The sequence below is a fragment of the Saccostrea cucullata genome, unplaced genomic scaffold (genome assembly GCF_032062105.1).
Source record: "Saccostrea cucullata isolate Sc308-1 unplaced genomic scaffold, CSIRO_AGI_Scuc_v1 ctg256, whole genome shotgun sequence".
NCBI classification, from domain to species: domain Eukaryota; kingdom Metazoa; phylum Mollusca; class Bivalvia; order Ostreida; family Ostreidae; genus Saccostrea; species Saccostrea cuccullata.
The window spans coordinates 130,480-150,596 of NW_026924265.1; the positions used below are offsets into that span (position 1 = coordinate 130,480).

The 20,117-nt window shown below is 33.0% G+C and overlaps 1 protein-coding gene across 6 annotated transcripts in view; it reads left to right on the top strand.

Moving 5' to 3' along the window:
• The window catches only part of LOC134266067 (long-chain-fatty-acid--CoA ligase ACSBG2-like), a 43,387-nt gene extending 25,241 nt beyond the window's left edge, over positions 1–18,146 (top strand). For 5 of the 6 annotated variants that reach the window (XM_062748304.1, XM_062748298.1, XM_062748300.1 and 2 more), the window contains 9 exons: positions 807–854; positions 6,319–6,486; positions 8,137–8,318; positions 8,775–8,959; positions 11,562–11,671; positions 12,191–12,341; positions 14,162–14,301; positions 14,678–14,924; positions 15,105–18,146. In XM_062748304.1, the coding sequence (XP_062604288.1) occupies positions 807–854; positions 6,319–6,486; positions 8,137–8,318; positions 8,775–8,959; positions 11,562–11,671; positions 12,191–12,341; positions 14,162–14,301; positions 14,678–14,924; positions 15,105–15,181 (1,308 nt within the window). In that variant the 3' untranslated portion in view covers positions 15,182–18,146. Of the gene's footprint in view, positions 1–806; positions 855–5,801; positions 5,970–6,318; positions 6,487–8,136; positions 8,319–8,774; positions 8,960–11,561; positions 11,672–12,190; positions 12,342–14,161; positions 14,302–14,677; positions 14,925–15,104 lie in introns of all 6 variants that reach the window. The other variant, XM_062748299.1, reaches the window with a different exon arrangement.
• The last annotated feature ends 1,971 nt before the right edge of the window (positions 18,147–20,117 follow it).

Sequence of the window (20,117 nt, forward strand, 5' to 3'; positions counted from 1 at the left end):
TTTGAGTTACTTTTAGCCAGTTTTGATCAGCCCTGTTTTCCTCTATTTCTGTCTTACACAAATATTTGCTGTCCTTCCACACACTGTCATGTGTATTCCAGGGTATGTAAGAGATACAGTTGACAGTGTCCATTAAAACACACAATGTCAGAAATTGTACCAAACCAGTAGCCATCATGTATTCAAGTCTTTGACAGTCCTTTCCTCTTCATCTACTTGGAAGTGAAATATATAGCATTAACATTGAGGAAGTGAGCATATGCAAAGTATGACACAAAAAAGCTAGGAAGGAACCTCCAATGTTTTTAAATAATTTGGAACAATATGACATTATGTATATTATAAGTAGGGTTGAGGGAAGTCGTTGATCTGCTGTATAGAACTACTATTGCACAGGATATCACGTCAGTAACTTGGTCAGGATTTAATGAATTTAATCTTTGCCTAAATATTTCATTTCCCAATATTAAATGTAATGTTCTGAGATTCTTTTTGATATGAGTGCTATCTAGTGAGGTGTGACTGAGCCCTCAGGAATGACAGCTACCAAAAAAAATTGTTTTTTTAAACATGGTTAAAAGGAACTGGTTAAATTAAAATTTGGTTAGAAAAATGGCTGTTGGAAAAATGTTAGTATACAGTCACTAGTATTTTTTGCTTGCAATGTATAAGACAGTTGATGAATGAAAATGCTGCAATCATTAGGTTTTTTTTTCAGTTTTATCAATTTAATTCCACATTGTCAAAGTTCCCACATTTACAGTAGTGTTACATAATACTTTATTCTTTCATTTCTGTATTTGTAGTCAGGAACCACAGGGAACCCTAAAGGAGTGATGCTTTCACACGACAATGTAAGTTATTATAAATTAAGCTTTAAATGTGAAAAAGACAATGTCGCAAAGTCTTTCTTTTGTTAAAAAGAATGGCATATGATGTTAATCATAATCAGTGCTAAATTGCCATTTATTTTCATTAATATTTCTATGTTTCTTTTCGAAGAAATTTGGTATGTACCCCTATACAGATTTATCTTGCAGATTTATCATAAGAATATCTTTGGTCAAGTAGTGTTTTTAGTACAATCAAGCAATTTGTGACAGAGTTATGCCCCTTTGACTCAGGAAAATTCTAATTATTTGCAGTTTGGGAGGCATAAGTGTTTCACAGACATCTGTTGTTTAATTTAAAGTCCTATACTCATGCATTAAGTTTTAGGATACTGTAAAATCACATATTTTTGTGGGGACAAATTTTCGTGGTTTAAGGAAAATCTTTTGATTCATGGGGATTTTATTTCGTGGATCAAGAATTAGCCTAATAATTACTTATTTATGTAACATTTTACATTTTGTGGTGGACAAGATTTCATGGGTCTCGTTATACAGACCTGCCTACCATTCCGCTTGTGGCGTAATTCTTCCACTTTTAGCCACAAAATTACGCCATTATGCCACTTATATTAATTTTACGCTTTTGATTAAAATTCCATTATGAACGTCTAAATTTAGAGTTAAAGTCCGACATGCTGAAATGAAATGAGGAGTTCTTATGAAAGTAATTCAAAGAGGACCAGTTTGATAATGTAGGGTATATACCCAGTAGTACTGGTATGGTGAAAATTCGGAAGAAGACGAGAAGGTGCGACTACTTACGTTAACTATTAAACAATGTTGCAAAAAGTACAGCCATTTCTATGTTCAATTAAGTTAATTTTAACATTGCTTAAAACAAGATAGGGAAATGTGAGTGTTAAAAAGCTATTAAAAAAATAAAATAATTTATATAAAAGTACGATTAGATTATCCCAAATGTTCAGGCAAGCCTTCAATTAAGTGATTAGAATTAACAAATTGATCAAATGCTCCATTGTGGTATGTGACATATCCGTTGAATTGAATTTGATATAGGATAGCTGATCGAATTTTACGAGGTTTTTTTGTCAACAGATAATAAAAAAATTGATAAAATATATAAATTATATTTTTATTAAATTCAGGTTTCATTTTATTAACAGCAAGTTTTCAACAAAAAAAAGCACAAATAGTTATATTATTATAAGAAAAAAAAAGACATACACTGATACCCGGAATTACCTTCTATGCAATAAAGCATTTGAAAATTTTGAAATTCCGACGTCAAAAGCATTACGAGTACATGTAACTTTTCTCAACATAGTCACCGTTTAACTCAATACATATCTTATGTCGCTTTAACCACTTATAAATATGTGCACAAAACGTTCAGGTCTAACACGTTAAATAATAGTTAACAATGCCTGTCTCATATACTGTAATCATCCAACCTCTGTCCACGTAAAAACGATTTTACTTGCGGATATATATTCAAACGTTGTTGAAAGTCATTTTTACAGTCACTGCTCTGGAATGATGGTTTTCCTTCACGCATGTAATCCTATAAACTGTTCCTTCCGTCCGAAAATATTATATGCCACTTAAATACTAATTAATGTATGTCTTCTTTTACTATGTTTTCCCGATTATTTACAAAATGTATTAGTCTCTGTAGGTGTTTATCCGATGTCTATGCAGAATTTTATCACTGCTCACTGCTCCGCCTATTCCGAAAACTTCCCTTTTTTGGAACAATTCCGATCCATCTTAACAAGTTCTAACTTTGATGGCTCAGTCATTTTACAACTTTAAACGTTCAAATTTTGCATTTTTGACATGATAGCTTCTGTCAACCTCACAGTGTAAAAGTCAAATTCAGGGTCATAGCAGAATTTTATGAAAAATACAAATGAAATTTATTCTCTACATGATTTTTTTACTTAAAAGAGTGCCTTTGGGTAACCGGTGTGCAATGACCTTCCATGTTTCTAGGTCTAATTATGAAGTCATAGCAGAAATAAACATTTGAAAAATCCTTGTTTACATTTTTTAATTCAAATTCTCTCTGCTAATAATAAATATTAATGACGCAACTTTTATTTAATTCTCAGCTTGTCCACGAACTTTACGGACAGCCCTCGTATATGACGTTCTTGTGTATTACGTTACTACGGATATGACGTTTTACACACGCATCATTACCCGCGTATAATATTCGATCGGGTTAGGAAGCCATGTTGCCTATAGATCGCATGCACGGGTTAGGATGCAGTTTTCGATAGAAACGTGATAAAAGATGATTGTAGGTAATACACAAGTGCTACACAAGACTTCAGATAGGATTTATCTGCTCAATAATAGGTTTAAATGAATTACTTGTTTGGTTTACAAAGTATACATAAGTTGCAAGTGCATCCTGTTCGAGGAATTTTGGGTTATAAACATTTCGATAGATAGTTCTATCTCAAAACACAATACAGTAATCTTAAATAATAAAAATAAATGCAAATACTATATTTGCATGTTTCTTATCATTATTTTATGGATTTGTTGTTACAATAATGTATTTATCCAATCATATAACAAAAGAGAAAGAAGCTATGTTCGTAACAGATATTTTGATTAAAATTCCATTATGAACGTCTAAATTTAGAGTTAAAGTCCGACATGCTGAAATGAAATGAGGAGTTCTTAAGAAAGTAATTCAAAGAGGACCAGTTCGATAATGTAGGTTATATACCCAGTAGTACTGGTATGGCAAAGATTTGGAAGAAGACGAGAAGGCACTACTTACGTTAACTATTAAACGATATTGCAAAACGTACAGCCATTTCTATGCTCAATTAAGTTAATTCTAACATTGCTTAGAACAAGATAGAGAAATGTGAGTGTTAAAAAGATAAAAAAAAACAATGTTATAATGTTCAATTTGTTTTAACATTCAAACGCAAGCCTTCAATTGAATGATTAATTTAGATACAAATCGATCAAATGCTCCATTAAGGGTGCACGGTTGAAATGAATTTGATATAATAGGATAATGGAATTTTACAAAACTTTTTTGCCAACAGATGATTAAAAAATTAAGAAAAGTTTATACCAGCTTTGTTTAGTAATGTACAATTTCAGTTGTTTCGAGAAAAAAAGTAGTATATAAAAAAATAGGAAAACATGCTTGATTACGCTTTTACCTCTGAAATTCCACCAAAAATGTACTGAAATTACACCCTTGCAATGAAAAGGGTAGGCAGGTCTAGTTATACCTCGAAAACAATGAAAATTTGTGATTTCACAGTAGACATGATGTATTTTCCTAAAACTGATTGGCTTTTATCTTTGCTGTGGCAATATGAATTACCTTCTATGCAATAAATGGTCCTTATTGATATATATTCAAATTGTTATCATTAGAAATTGTTTATCTGCTCAAATTTATAAATGAATGAAATTTTATAAATATTCCTGGCAGATCTGTAACTCTTTGGTCTGAAAAATTGGATGACCAGAGAGCTACAGTGTCATCCATAGAAAAACTGTATATTTATTGTGCACAAAAGTTATGGGTTTTTTTTATTTCTCCAAATTCTTAAATCAACTGTAAAAACAGTTCGATTTCAAAATATGCCTTTGATTTCTCTCATTTACTTTCATATTTAATATATGCACGAAGTGTGTTTGACTGACTTATCTTGCTGTTCATATTTGGCAGTGCAAATATGCCAAATTTTTGATGGTCTGAATTTCAGACCAAGGGGGCATTATATACAACAGTTATAAAAAGTTTTGTCGTGGAAATAGTAAAGAATAAGTCAGGAACACACAGTAAGTAATATTTTTAGGTTGCAGTTTAAAAAACACAACACAACACAAGAAGAAATGAATTGTGAAAAGCACACATTTTTGTGCACAATAAATGATTATACACTTTCATAAATGGAAATCCTTTAGCTCTCTGGCCTGTCAATATATTATTTTTTTTTGAGAGCTACAGTTCTGCAGCAGAAATATTCCGTGGGCTACATAAAATTGAAATTAGGTTCTCAGACCCGCGTGCATCTGTTTTGAGGTAGCCATAATCCAAATGTTATTGTGTTCTTGATAAAATAAGTTTGTAATGCGGAAACCAATCCATAAAACTAGTTCTCTCCTCACTTTTTCGTAATTTCATACTCGTATATTGCTTTCAGTAGCCATTTGCAAAGAGACTTGGCTATACTTTGTTTAAAAATACATTTGAAGATAATGCTATGATGTTCACATGTTGATAAGCAATGGATAATGCAAACCTATTGATCAGACATAGAAAGTTATACCCCACGCAACAAGTTACGTGAGGTATAATGTTTTTGACCCGTCCGTCAGTCAGTCAGTCCGTCAGTCCTGTTTTTTTGTCAGCACAACTCCTCATAAACCGCTGCACAGAATTTGGTCAAACTTTGCAGATATTTAGTACACATTGTATAGATGTGCATATTAATTACCAGAAAATTTGGATTCCTTTATTTTTCTGGGAATTTCTGCACTTTTCAACTTAGATTTTTGGCGATATCTTAAATATAGAAATGAAATTTGTCAGTGCAACTCCTCATAAACTTTGCACAGAATTTTGTCAAACTTTGCAGACATTTAGGACACAATATGTAGATGTGCATCAGGAAATTTCAATTCCTTTATTTTTTGGGAGATTTTCGGCACTTTGAGTTTTGTGGGAGCAGGGGGTCTGTGAGCTTGCTCACTTTTTCTTTCATTACCAATTAAGCTTCCCACTCGCATCTGTTTTGGAGAAGATTGGCCTGAGAACCAGAAAATTAAATTTATGTAGATTTTTTTGTTGAACTCGTATATACTGATATTAAGAGAATATAAAACAATTTTCCTCAGGTAGTTAACATACAAATTCTACCAATTAGATATTGTTTGATGTAATTTCTGCCAAACTACACATAGCTAACATGGACAGCAGGAATACTGGCCACTAAGTTCCGAGTCCTGATGGATACTGAGGTTCTGGTGACTTATCTCCCCCTGAGTCACATAGCGGGGCAGATTGTAGACATTTACATTCCAATGAAGTATGGCGCCACTGTTTACTTTGCAAGACCCGATGCATTAAAGGTTTGTGGTGCTGACAAATGTGCAAGGGTACCAGAGTCTCTTGTTTTGGGTGATGGAGGTTTAATTATTATGGGGATTCAGGATTGATTAAAGCTCCACCTCCCATCTCTGACTCTGGTGCCTGTAAGGTTTATGTCAAGCAACATACAAGTGAATCTAGAGTTTGGTTTTCAGTTTGACATAAAGATATCAAGTTTAATACATTGAAGTTAACTGTGAATGCCAGACTTTAGGCAAACTCGTTTGTTTCTTGATATAGTGATCTATCTGTCCTTGAAAGGACAAGTAAGGTAAATAATTGCAGTGACAATATTTATTAATTCGGTTTTGTTTAACAATTCCTTTCCAGTTGACTTGGACAGCAGGGAAGGCTGTCAATCTTTTGGACTCTGCATATGCCTCAGACAGTATAGTTACTTATCTGCCCCTAAGTCACATTGCGGGCCAGATGACTGATTTGTATTTACCCATCCATCATGCGGCCACAGTTTATTTTGCTCAACCGGACGCTCTTAGGGTTTGTTAGTGCATGTTTGGTTGCAAGGAATTTCATTTTGCATGACACTAACAAAGTAACAATATCAACCTAATTACACTGTATTAAATAGAGTATCTATTTCCTTTGTACACTAACTAATAATTTTAATCCTCAATTATAATGCACTAACAAATCTGTCACTTAACAAAGTTATTTTGAAATTTATTCTTGCAATTCAAATTTAATTTATTATCTTGTGATGATGGTAATGTTTCTTCTTAAAACCATGCACTTAAACTTAGAGACTTGGAAGATTCTTTACTTGCATATTATTAACCTCAGCTGTATCTGATACTTGTAAAACAAGACTTGGTTTTAACTCTAGTCATAAAAAAATACTTTAAATGGAAATAATTGAAGTTGAATTTTCAAAATATTCAATACAGAATGGGTGTCTTGCGCTGCTTGATTCAACGATGAATGCTCTCTTGGTTTATGGGGAAACGAATGGTTGCACAATTGCACATTTTAGTTGGCTCCTTGTTAATCCAAATGCTTGTATTTTTAATCAAATTTTCCAGATTTATAAAGTATCTGAAAATAACTGAAATAGAAATGGTAATGTTAAAATAAAATTAGCAACAATGATGGCAAGGCATCTGGATTGTTGGCATTCCGATTAACAAGACTCAACTCATATGTGTCATATAAGCAAATCAATTCAATGTAATGGCCACTGTAAATGTTTTAGTAAAATAAGTAATTATTGTGTAACAAACAATTATGAGATAGTATATCTAAATTCACTTATAACAAAGCAAAGGTGAAGCCACATCATATCGGTGATTGATTTCAGGCATTTTGTTAACATTTTTAGCTCACCTCAATGAAAGCATAAGAGCTTAAGGATTGATGAAAAAAAATTCACCCCCACCCCCCTTGAAAATAACAACTAAAACATTGGTAAAATTAAAAATTTTAAAGGGTATATTTTAATTTTTCATTTAAAATTTCTCAATAATTGCTAGATACCATAAATTAAAAAAATATATATAATTACATGTAAACCCCACTTTGACCAAACTTGCATCCACAAAAGCACATATTACAAGATTTTCCTGTGAGCTGCATCTGACCTACATTTTCTGGAATTTAGTGTTTGGAGCATATCCATGTCACAGTAAGATGTATAAGACCCATTTTGACTAGACAATTATTGATGCTACATCTAAGGATGCACAAAAAAATATCCAGGGACTGATATAGATTTTCTTGAACTTTGGAGAAAGCCAATAAGCCCTATTGACCACATGGATTAAGCCAATAAGCCCTATTGACCACATGGATTAATGATTGCACAAATGAAGCATCTCTAAAAGCTACACACTTAAACAAGCTTGCAATTGCTTCAGATACTGGAAATGACCCAATCATTTTAATTAACATTCTAGCAAGGATGCTTATAATTAGAACATTCAAACATTAGTTGTAAGACTTGACCTTCTAGAGAATGTTTGTTGAGGTGAGCTCCATAATCTTTTCGGTTTGGTTGTGAATGTCATGTTTCTTTATTGGTTGAGGCCATATCATGTTGATAATTGGATGAGGCTTTGCATCATGTTGATTTTGATTGATTTTACCAGTGTTACGTTGATGCTTGGATACACAGCTTTTTGATGTTGATTACAGGGGTCACTGCTAACAACTCTAAAAGAAGTCAGGCCCACGGCCTTCCTTGGTGTACCCAGAGTCTGGGAGAAAATGATTGAAGGAATGAAACACAAAGCCAGAGAATTTGGATTCCTTAAGAAAAAGTTCAGTGCTTGGGCAAAGGATGTTGGTTTTAGGACGACAATGGCAGAGATGAACCAGTAAAGCTTGTTTATAGTTGAATCTAAAGTTTTATTACATATATTCATATCTGTTCTGAGGAACTTTATTTTAAAGCTCACCTTGATGGTCTCCTTTTTTTTAGGGTGAGTGGACAAATTAATGTCCTTTTTAAGCAGGTCCATCCTCAAGTAACTGTTTGAGATAAATCAAGATCTTTTATATTACTCCATGTAAGAATTTCTGCTTGTTTATACTGTAAAAATTTTTTCTGTGCAACAAGTCTGTGCAAATTTTGAGTCCTTCTTAAGTCCCACTTGATATAAACTTGCATGGCTATTGATCTCAATTTGCACACTAAGTGTCACTAACTAGGAAAAAATTATGTTAGGATCACTTTAATTACTTTATAGATGACATATGTCAAGATGAGCTTTGTTTTAATAAGAATTCAACTAAACTGATAAGTAAAAAGTTTATGATTTTTTTTTCAACAGTGAGCCTGCTCCAGGAACTTTTGCCATTGCCAACATATTGCTTAAAAAGGTCAAGGTAGAATTAGGTTTTGACCGTTGCAGATTTTTCATGTCAGGGGCAGCTCCTATTATGAAAGAAACTATTGAGTACTTTTATAGCTTACACATACCACTGATGGAGGTGTATGGAATGAGTGAGAATTCAGGTCAGTGCTTTGAAAGAAAATTGGGGACAGTTATACATGTAAATATTTGGCAAAACTCTACAAGACTTAGTGTACATGGGTTTTTTTAGCTCACCTGAGCCAAAGGCTCAAGTGAGGTTTGCTCTCTTGGTTTATGTCGTCGTTGGGTTGCACAATTTCACATTTTAGTTCTTCTTGTTAATCCAATGGGCCAATTTTAATCAAATTGCCACAAAGTATTTATAAAGTATCTGAAAATAACTGAAATAGAAATGGTGAAAAATTAATGGCATTTTTAAAATTAAGAACAACTGGGCAAGGAAAGATGAAATCATGTGGAAGCATCCCAGGTAACAAGACTCAACTCAATGTGTTATAAGCAAATCATTCAATGTAATGGCCACAATGTAAATGTTTTACATAAGTATATAGGAAAATCTTTAAAAAAAAAAAATTAGGAAAGATGATACTCAATGGAAGCATCCTCAGGAAGTGTGGATTAGTTTAACAAAGCAAAGGTGGGGCCACAATCATCAAAGTTTTACATAGGAGTATATAGGGAAAATCTTTAAAAATTTTTAGAACCACCAGGAAAGATGAAACTCATGTGGAAGAGCTGTGGATTGATGAAAAAAAATTGACCCCCTTGAAAATAACAACTAAAACAGTAAAATTAAAAATTTTAAAGGAGTATATTTTAATTTTTCTTTAAAATTTCTCAATAACCACTGGGCCAGGAAAGATAAAAAATATATATATATACTCAGGTTGTGTAATTACAGTTTGTACAAGTAAACTCTACTTGGACAAAACTTGCATCCACAAATGCACATATTACAAATCTTCTTCTCAAGTACTTCAAGCTACGATTAGTGATTTTATGTGGAATTCCTCAGGTAGTGTAGAGCTATATCCATGTCACAGGGATAGGGTGGGTATAAGACCCATTTTACATTAAACAATTATATAAAAAAAAATCTTCCAAAGAATAGCAAAGCCATGATTAGTAATATAGTATTTATATGTAAGCATTTTCGGGTAGTGTAGAATTAAATTTGACCACATGGATTAACCCCCAATAAGCCACAATTGGACCACATGTTTTAATGATTGCAAAAATGAAGAACAGAAAAGCTACACATTTAAACATATTGACAATTGCTCCTCATGAATTGAAATTAAATTTATTAATCATGGCCCTTTGGGGTAGGGATGGAAATAATGGGGAATCAAATTCAAAATTATTATGAAGTTATATATAGGAAGAAAATGTTTTTGAAAAATCTTTTTATTAAGAACAGCAAAGTCATATGCTGTATTAATTGAAGACAATCTCAAGTTGATAATTGGATGAGGCTTTGCTTCAGTGAACTTCTCATTTTTATTGATTTTGTGCTTTTTTGATGCTGATTTACACAGCTTTTTGATGTTGGGCCTCTTGTTGTGTTTGTGTTCATCAATGCAAAAAAAGTTATTTGAATTACATTTTTTAGATATTATACGAGGGTTGTTAGAAAAGTTGAAGGACACATTGAAACACAAAGCCAGAGAATTTTGTGTACTGTGAAGAAAAAGTTCAATGAATTCCTACATTTTGTTTATTGGTATGTAAAAAATGGCATATAATAAAATCTTAAAATTTTACAACTATTTTTACTATGGGGTTATGGGATTCACGGAGCAATCACTTGACGTAAGCGATATATCCAGATTTCAACTCTTTAAGCTTTTTCGCAGTTCTATAAATCTTTTATTTCTTCAGAGAACTTTTTTATACTTTAAAATTGATTATCTATATCAAGACATATTACTTTTTACTACCGGTATAATGTCTTTTGTACTGTTTTTATAGTATTGAGATCTTAAAAAATAAAAAAATCTATGCAATCAATCAAGATCAGGTATGGAAACTATGCAAAACCATGAAGGTGCAACACAACGTCCATGCGATAAAATTTTTTTCTGTGGAACAATCATTCAAAATGTTTCCTTCCATTCTTATGAAGCTACAACCATTTGAAAACTTGTTCTTTGTATGTGTAGGATTTGCAGCATTGAACATTTTAACTATTTTTAGACATTTTCCTGTCTGCATACATAATTTTTACGTAGTGCATGCTCCATGATGTCAATGACGTTCCAATTTTTGGCTATGTTTTTACGCGTTAAGATCATTTATAAACTGTTATAAAAAGTCATATATCCAATTTTTTTCAAAATTTCTCCCAGTGACGTTTCCTGCATACATTTAGCTTAAAAAGGCAGGTAAAATATCATGAATCTCTTGGCACCACAATTGTGCAATTTTTAATTTTAATAAAGAGCCTTTGTGATATAAACGTGCCAAAATGTACACATGCTCCGTGAGGCAAGATTTATCAAAATAAAAATGCCGTATATTTTTGAAAGATAATCACCGGAGAGCACCAAATTCTTGTATATATTTGGAAAAAAGCTCAAGATTATACTGAAAAGTGTACATGGGTTTTTTTGTGTTCATCAATGCAAAAAAAGTTATTTGAATTACCTTTTTTAGATATTATACATGCATTTAAGAAAGAGAATGCTAAATCTTCTCACTGGGTTAAGTAGCTGCACAACTTACTGTAAAACTTGCATGTAGGTCCCCACACCTGTTCCCGCCCAGACAAATTCAGGACTTGCAGTGTTGGGACAGAGCTCCCGGGGGTGAAAACAAAACTAGCGGACATGGATCAGGAGGGAAATGGAGAGGTACACAATTTTGTAGCTCACCTGAGCTGGAGGCTCAAGTGACCCCTTTGGATTAAAATTTATCTGTTACCATTGTCATCTTTAACTTTTTACATTTTCATCTTCCCCAGATTCAATGGATCAATTTCAACTAAACTTTACACAAAGCATTCTTGAGTGAAGGGGATGCAAGTTTATTTAAATGAAGGGTCAAGCCCTCTTTCAAGGGGGATCTTAATTAAGAATATTTTTTAAGTAAAATTTAATGGCATCTTTCAAAAATATTTTTTTTCAAAATCCATGGGCCGGAAAAGAAGTTAATGAAAGCTTTTATATTACATAGTAAATATATAAATTTGTACTAATAATAACCCTTGGGGGTAAGGGGGGGCACAGCAGAGGATCTAAGATGTAGAATTTTAATGGGAAATGTCTTAAAAATCAACTTCTCTAGATCAGCAAAGCCATAGATAGTCATCGTACTGTATGTTTAGATGAGCTCAGAATTGTAGATCTTTTTTGGTTTTGTGTGTTATGAAGATTCGTATGTATGGGAGACATGTTTTCATGGGGTACTTCGAGGATGAGGAGAAAACAAAGGAGGCTTTTGATGAAGACCTTTACCTTATGTCGGGGGATATTGGAAAGAAAGACAAAGATGGATTCTTGTTCATCACAGGAAGGAAGAAAGGTATCAAATATTTCTAAGGAGTGTTACGTAACATGGCAAAATATGCATGTGCATTTTCAATTTTGGCTGATGTTTTTAATTCAGATATTTGAGTTTAATGTTAAAAGTTCTTGTCCAGATAAGTTTTCTTCCCCCTTTGCCAAATCTGGGCCATCTTTCTCCAGAAGAGTAACCTTTGGTAAAAGGTGCAGCATTGACAAACATTTGCAATCCCAATGCAAGTTAATTTGCCCTATGTTGGCCCAACATGTTTATATTACCTTTATTTACTTGTTGGCAACTCTGTGTACTTATAATGTTGTTTTGTAAGTTGTAACATTCTTTTGTTGCTGTGTGAGTCGTTTTATTTTGTTGTTGCTGTGTTATATAATTGCTTCATTTTATTACACCACAGCTCCGAAGGAGAGGGGGGTATCCTGTTTTACCCGTGTGTCTGTAACAAATTTTTGGTCATAGTTTTCTCAACAACTACTCATTGCAGATGCTCTAAATTTTAGCACAATCTTTGCTAAGGCATGCCATATGGTGGGATTCATTTTTGTTCAAATCAGGTGTCATCTTCCTGTTAATCTGTGCATCTGCCCTTGACTGAAACAGTGTATATTACATGTAACATGGTAGTGTATATTCACATTAGAGTGGGGGTATAACTAGTGAGCATTGGCTCACAGAGTTCTTGTTGTTTCTGTGTTGTTGTTATAACTTGTTGTTGATGTGTTAGTTGTTACATTCTGTTGTTGATTTGTTAGTTGTTACATTTTTTGTTGCTGTGTAAGTTATTAGTACATATCTTTGTTGCTGTTCAAGTGGTACATGTACATACTGTTATTGCTTTGTTGTTACTTTCTTGTTGTTGTTGTGTAAGTTGTTACATTCTGTTGCTGTTGTTTTTCTGTTAGCTGTTACATAATGTTGTTGCTGTGTTAGTTGTTACATTCTGTTGTTGCTGTGTTAGTTGCTGAGTTAGTTGTTACATTCTGTTGTTACTGTGTTAGTTGCTGAGTTAGTTGTTGTTAGATTCTCTTGTTGCTGTGTTATTTGCTGAGTTAGTTGTTACATTCTGTTGTTACTGTGTTAGTTGTTACATTCTGTTGTTACTGTGTTAGTTGCCTGAGTTAGTTGTTACATTCTGTTGTTGCTGTGTTAGTTGCTGAGTTAGTTGTTACATTCTGTTGTTATTGTGTTAGTTGCTGAATTAGTTGTTACATTCTGTTGTTGCTGTGTTAGTTGCTGAGTTAGTTGTTACATTCTGTTGTTACTGTGTTAGTTGCTGAGTTAGTTGTTACATTCTGTTGCTACTGTGTTAGTTACTGAGTTAGTTGTTACATTCTCTTGTTGCTGTGTTAGTTGCTGAGTTAGTTGTTACATTCTGTTGTTACTGTGTTTGTCGTTACATTCTGTTGTTATTGTGTTAGTTGCTGAGTTAGTTGTTACATTCTGTTGTTACTGTGTTAGTTGTTCTGTTAGTTGTTACATTCTGTTGTTGCTGTGTTGTTACATTCTAGTTGTTATTTTTGTGTTTGTTGTTACATTTTTAGTTGCTGTGTACGTTAGTAGTACATTTCTTTGTTGCTGTTTAAGTGGTACATTCTGTTGTTGCTGTGTTGGTTGTTACATTCTGTTGTTGCTGTGTTGGTTGTTACATTCTGCTGTTGCTGTATTGTTACATCCTGTTTCAGTGTTGCTCAGTATCAAATATTGTTGTTGCTGTGTGTGTTCTTCATCTCTAGTTTCTGTGATATTTATTACATTCTGTTACACTACATTGTTGCCGTATTTATTGTTATGTTACTCACATTTTATTCTATTGTTGCCTTCAGAGTTGATCATCACTGCTGGGGGAGAGAATATAGCCCCCGTCCTTATTGAGGACAATGTTAAGGAGTGCCTCCCATGTGTTTCTAACTGTATTTTGATCGGGGATAAGAGAAAATTTCTCTCCATGCTCATCACACTGAAGGTATTACACTTGTCAAATTTTTTATCATAGTGTTGTTTATAATCTTGTAATCTTCATAGAATTTTTAGGATTGTGTCAAAAGAATTAATTTTATCATTTTAATACTTTCATGTACGTCTTCCATTTGAATGTTTTACTACTCATTATCTCTTCTACTTACATGAAATACAGTAACTGAATCAGTATGTTAGTTTTATAAATATGGAATGGAATTCTTTTTCTTACGTGCATGTTTCGTGTAGTAACATTGGTTTATTAAGAAGTATTTTCTTTCCTTTTTTTTGTTGAAAAGTTGTAGATGATCACTGTTTGTCTAAGGTGTTACATGTTAAGTAATATAATTATGTAATATGCCACAACAAATTGCTTTTTCTAGGTGGATGTAAACCCAGACAATTTAGAACCTACAGATAATTTAACAGCTTTAGCTGTTGACTGGGTTAAAGCCCAGGGCAGTGATTCCACTAAGGTATCGGACATCCTAAATAACAAAGACGCCACCATCCTGCGAGCCATTCAACAGGGTATTGACAAGGCTAACGAGAGAGCTATCTCCAGAGCTCAGAAAATACAAAAATGGTCCCTGCTTCCTCGAGATTTCTCTATCCCTGGGGGTGAACTAGGTATATTTGAGCCATAAACGAATTTTCATTAAATATACATATAACTAAAATGTGTTTTTGTAGTAGAAATGTACATGTATATATAATGGTATTAAAATGTGCATGATTATAACATTTTTTAAGTCAACATTATGTTACTCTAAACTTATTACAGGTAAATATTCTTTTTTTTTGTTGCAGGTCCAACAATGAAATTAAGGAGACCCATTGTGCACAAAATGTATGCAAAAACTATTGATGCATTTTATGAAGAGTAATGAAATGATAAAGTACATGTATTCTGTATGGGCATGTTATCACTCATGATGATGTACTGTACTGTAAAACAGTATATGATATTGTGATTTTTCATCAATACTGCACATTTAAATCCTGTTCATTCAAAGAAAGTGGACTTAAGGTGAGACAACACATTCCTCAAAAATTTATAATTTTTCCCAATAATTTGTCATTAAAGTATAGGTACTTAAACAAGTTTCCCCACAAAATTAGGGTACCTTACCAGGCATTTGGACAAGATACCACAGGGTGATATTTCTAACATATCCCATATGGGTAATCATCTGAATGGTCTACATTGTTGATGTATCTATATTGAAAACAATGTATAAATCACGAGGGAATGACAAATATGCATATTTTTATATAATACCAAGAAATACGAAAGATGTATTTGAGGAACATGTCGTCTGAACTTAAGAGTCCTGAAAGCAGCCATAATATTAAGTTTTATTTGTTTATTTCATTGTAACTGTTAATTGTTGATCATGGAATTTATTTAGTTTGACTTTTCAAGGCAAACTAAATAAAAATCTAAGACGAGGCTTAAGGATTCTTGAATTGTAATGGATAATCAGGGTCTTTTTTTAAGTTCTAATTGGCTTTTGTAGTCAGTGCATGTTTATTGGGTGTTCTGAAGAAAACTACAGTTGTAAATTAAGCAAAATATTGTCAGACATTTATTAAAAAGAGATACACCAAAAAAAAAAAATATGTGCTCAAACTTGATTTGCAGGAAATATGTTTAAAACAAAATTGATGCTTCCATTTATTGCAGTTGTTGAATATTACAATTAATAGCTGTCCATCTGTGTGCAATTTTAAAGATCTGAGAGCATGTTTGGTTGGTTTGCAGAATTTAGCAAGTTAAATGTGTTGTAATCATTCTGTTATAATTCTGTGCATCATCACACATTTATTTCGTATGATTAATGTTGCAGTAATTATTGTATATTGTAAACTAACTAATATTATAGAATTTCTAGATCAATAGCCCCACCAGCTCTTTAAAATTGACTAGGTGACTTAAAAAACACTTGGAATAGAAGTATATTTTCAATGGTGATACTAGGGACACTGTTACATGTACTTCAGTTTTGATTCTTAACACCAAAACATTGCTTTTGTACAAATGATCACTTCTAATGAATTTACCTGAAACAGAGTCAGAAGATTGAAATTGCTCATCTGGCATCAAATGAATCCCATTTCATTGAATTATTTCTGTAATTTTTAAGTATATCCAGCTTATAATTTGAATTCAACAATTAAATCATAATTTTTTTTAAAAATATTTCATCAAATTTCTTATTGAATCTCACATAAGACTTTAAGCTATATACAATATCTTTGTATAACTACAGTATTCTGTGATAAAGATGTTGTGGTGTAAGTTTTTGCTGGTAAACAGCAGATCATTGTGTACACTTGTACCAAAGACAGAAACCAAAGTTTCAAAAGTACCGGTATACCATGGAATCTCATGCAGAAATAACATGTATAGGATCTCCCATGGTTTCTGGTTGGATATTTTTTTATCCAATGAGTTTTTAACCAATTTGTCTAGCATTATTTAAATTTCAAATATATTTTTTTAAGCATTAAATTCAGCATTTAATTCAGCAGAATCATTTGAACAAATCAATTCGAGAAAGCATTGCAGCATTTCTGTACAAGTTTCACAATCATGTATGAGCCTCTGTAAATATTCATCAAGAAAAAATCATAATTGTTTTTTGGCCATGTTTATCAAGAGTCATCTTTGCTAGCCAAGGGTTCTTGGTCCACTCTGCTCCCCATAAATATTATTGGGAATGGAGTGGCCCAGAAACCCTTGGTTAGCGAAGATGATGTATGTTTTGAGTATTGTTGTGAGGAAGAGTATGTTGTGTTGTGCACAGCAAAACTTGTTTAGTACGAACACGGATATAGCGAATTCACGAATATAGCGAATTTATTTTTGGATCCCCAGCTATATAAATTTAAAGAATTTCTTATATAGATATAACGAGTTACGGATATAGCGAAGTAATTTCATAGGTCCCAGTGACTTCATTATAACCGAGTTTTACAGTACATACTATCAGGATGGGGGGGGGGGTGTTATTATCTGGTGCTGTAAAATCACTCTTTTAAGGTCCTTTATGTTCCTTTATGTCATGGTATAGAGAGAACCACAAAATGAAGTCCTTCTTGAAATTTTTTGTGTGATTATTTAAAAGAATATGTTTCTTCAATGATCTAATAACTTTCAATCCCCTTGAAACATTTCCTCCTCAAACCAGAGGGGTATTCAACATAGCGAGTGCTTGCAAACATTTATGTTGGAGGTACATTTATAAGGAATTTGGGTTAGCGGTCACGAATGTTCACACTTGAACAGGCCTCAGGAAAATTTTATGTCACGAAAATAAGTGATTTTGCAGTATACATGCATCATTGTACAATGTAAATATTTCGATGCAATAGAACCTGCTGACGACAAGCTAAACATTACGATGAATGAATTTACTCTCATGGTGAAATGTTTTCCTTCCTAACAGATTCAAAACATTTATGATCTTGTTAATAGATATAACAATAAAATTTTTTTTTTGTTCTTCTCTTGCACTTAACAAAAGAATACAGAAATGTTGGAAAATAATGATAGTACAACTTGAACAGCACTTAGTCTATTTTACAGTGCATGTGCTCCAATTTTCAAGTACCGGTATATATACATGTATGCATGAATTTTATTTAATGTTAGTCATCTATAAATATGAGAAATGCAGGTGGGAAAAATAAACAAGAAACAAGCCCCTCCCATTTTTTTGTGTGAATATTATATTCTGTTATTTAGCAAGACGTTTACAATGGAGTTAATAATGTGTTAAATAAAATGTATGTCTTTGTTAATTGTATAGCAGCTGTATAAAGTATGAACCAATGAAAAAAATAAAACTAGATAAATATATGTTGTGTTATATTATACAGAGTATTTTTGTGAAATGATAAACACATTCCAGTGTACATAGAAGATTCAAGGAATCAAGAAGTTGCATGGTCTATGTGACACTTGTGAGTTGCAAATTATAAGATTAACTTTAAGAGCTTTTTATCACATATTAGATCCAGAAAATGTTAGAAAATTGTTTTTAAAAATTCTGTATGAGTAGCAGCTAGAGTTACACCAAACCATATTGATATGCAAACATTTTCCCCTTCAGGTCATGCACCCTGGAGTCCAGTTAAGTGAAAATAGGGGACCAAATTTTACATTATCCATGTACATGTACCCATTTTTATAGGGGGAAAATATGTAGAAAATCCATAAATTCCAAGATAATGTTAGTCAGATATTTGAAGAACTCTTATGTTCTTCGTGGGATTGGATGTCTTGATCCATTGGGACTTGGATACTGCACAGCATTGGGTAACAATTGTTCGAAGAATTGAGGGGGAAATATAAAAAGAGGCCCATGGGTCACATCTGTCACCTGAGTAACTTTAGGAAAGCTGTTCTTGACCAGATTCCCCCTCGTAATACCTATTGTGACCCCCCAGGGGTCATTAACGGGTCACATCTGTCACCTGAGTAACTTTAGCAATGCTGTTCTTGACTAGATTCCCCCTTGTAATACCTATTGTGACCCCCCAGGGGTCATGAATGAAAAAAATTAATTGAACAATTCAGAATCTTCACTACCCAGGATGCTTCCACATAAGTTTCAGCTTTTCTGGCCCAGTGGTTCATGAGAAGAATTTTAAAGATTTTTCATAGATATTTCAATGGAAAACTTGGTTTCCCTAATGTGGCCCTGCCCTACACCCAGGGTTAGGGGGTGTCATGATTTGAACAATTTAGAATCTTCACTACCACAGGATGCTTCCACATAAGTTCCAGCTTTTCTGGACCAGTGGTTCTTGAGAGGATTTAGAATCTGCATTGTCAGGAATAAAACGTTAGTAGAAAAAATGGGAAAGATAAATTTTGCCTATACATGTATACATATACGTATATTATCTTGTTGCAAGTGCCAAAAAGAAATACATGTACTTAGAAATTTACACTTTTATGCCTATACCATGTAAATGTTTTCAATTGTGCTTTTTATAGCCAAAATTCAAGAGTTATATCAAGTCTTATCTGAAAAATTCAAAACAATTGACAGCAATGTTCAGGATTTGTGCAGGATGTGAAATTGATAACTGGAAATATTTTTGGAAGTTAAACGTTAGAAGTCCTCAATGTTGTTGTTGAGTTGTCTTCCTATCATGATATTGTCTACCCACATTGCACCTCAGATTAAATTTGTGACTTCACACTAGCCTACACATCAGCAGAAAGGAATATACGCCAGAGCCCAAGGATGTTTTGTACCAAGTTTGGTTAAATAATTGGCCCAGTGGGTCTTGAGAAGAAGTTGAAAATGTGAAAAGTTTACAGAAAGACAGACAACGGTGATCAGAAAAGCTCACTTGAGCTATCTGCTCAGGTGAGCCAAAAATGAAATGTTTAATTCACAGTAAGTTAAGAGCATGTTCTATTGCATGCAAAATTCACAAAAATTAGCTAATCATAGTTTCACAGTTGATAAACCAGGTTTATCAACTGTATACTATAGTTTACAAACAGTAAACTAAACAGTGAACTATAGTTAACAGTTCGTTTATGGCATGCCAAATTCACAAAAATGAGCAAAACATAGTTTCACAGTCAATAAACTAGGTTTATCGGTTGTAAACTATAGTTTACGGACTGTGAACTAAAGTTAACGACGTTAATCCATATTTTACATCTGTAAACTATAGTTCACGCGATAATCTATGTTTCACAACCGTAAACTATACTTAACACCGAAAACAATCATTTGCGATTGCAAAACATAGATTATCTGATAAATACAGTTTCACGATTGTAAACAATGGTTT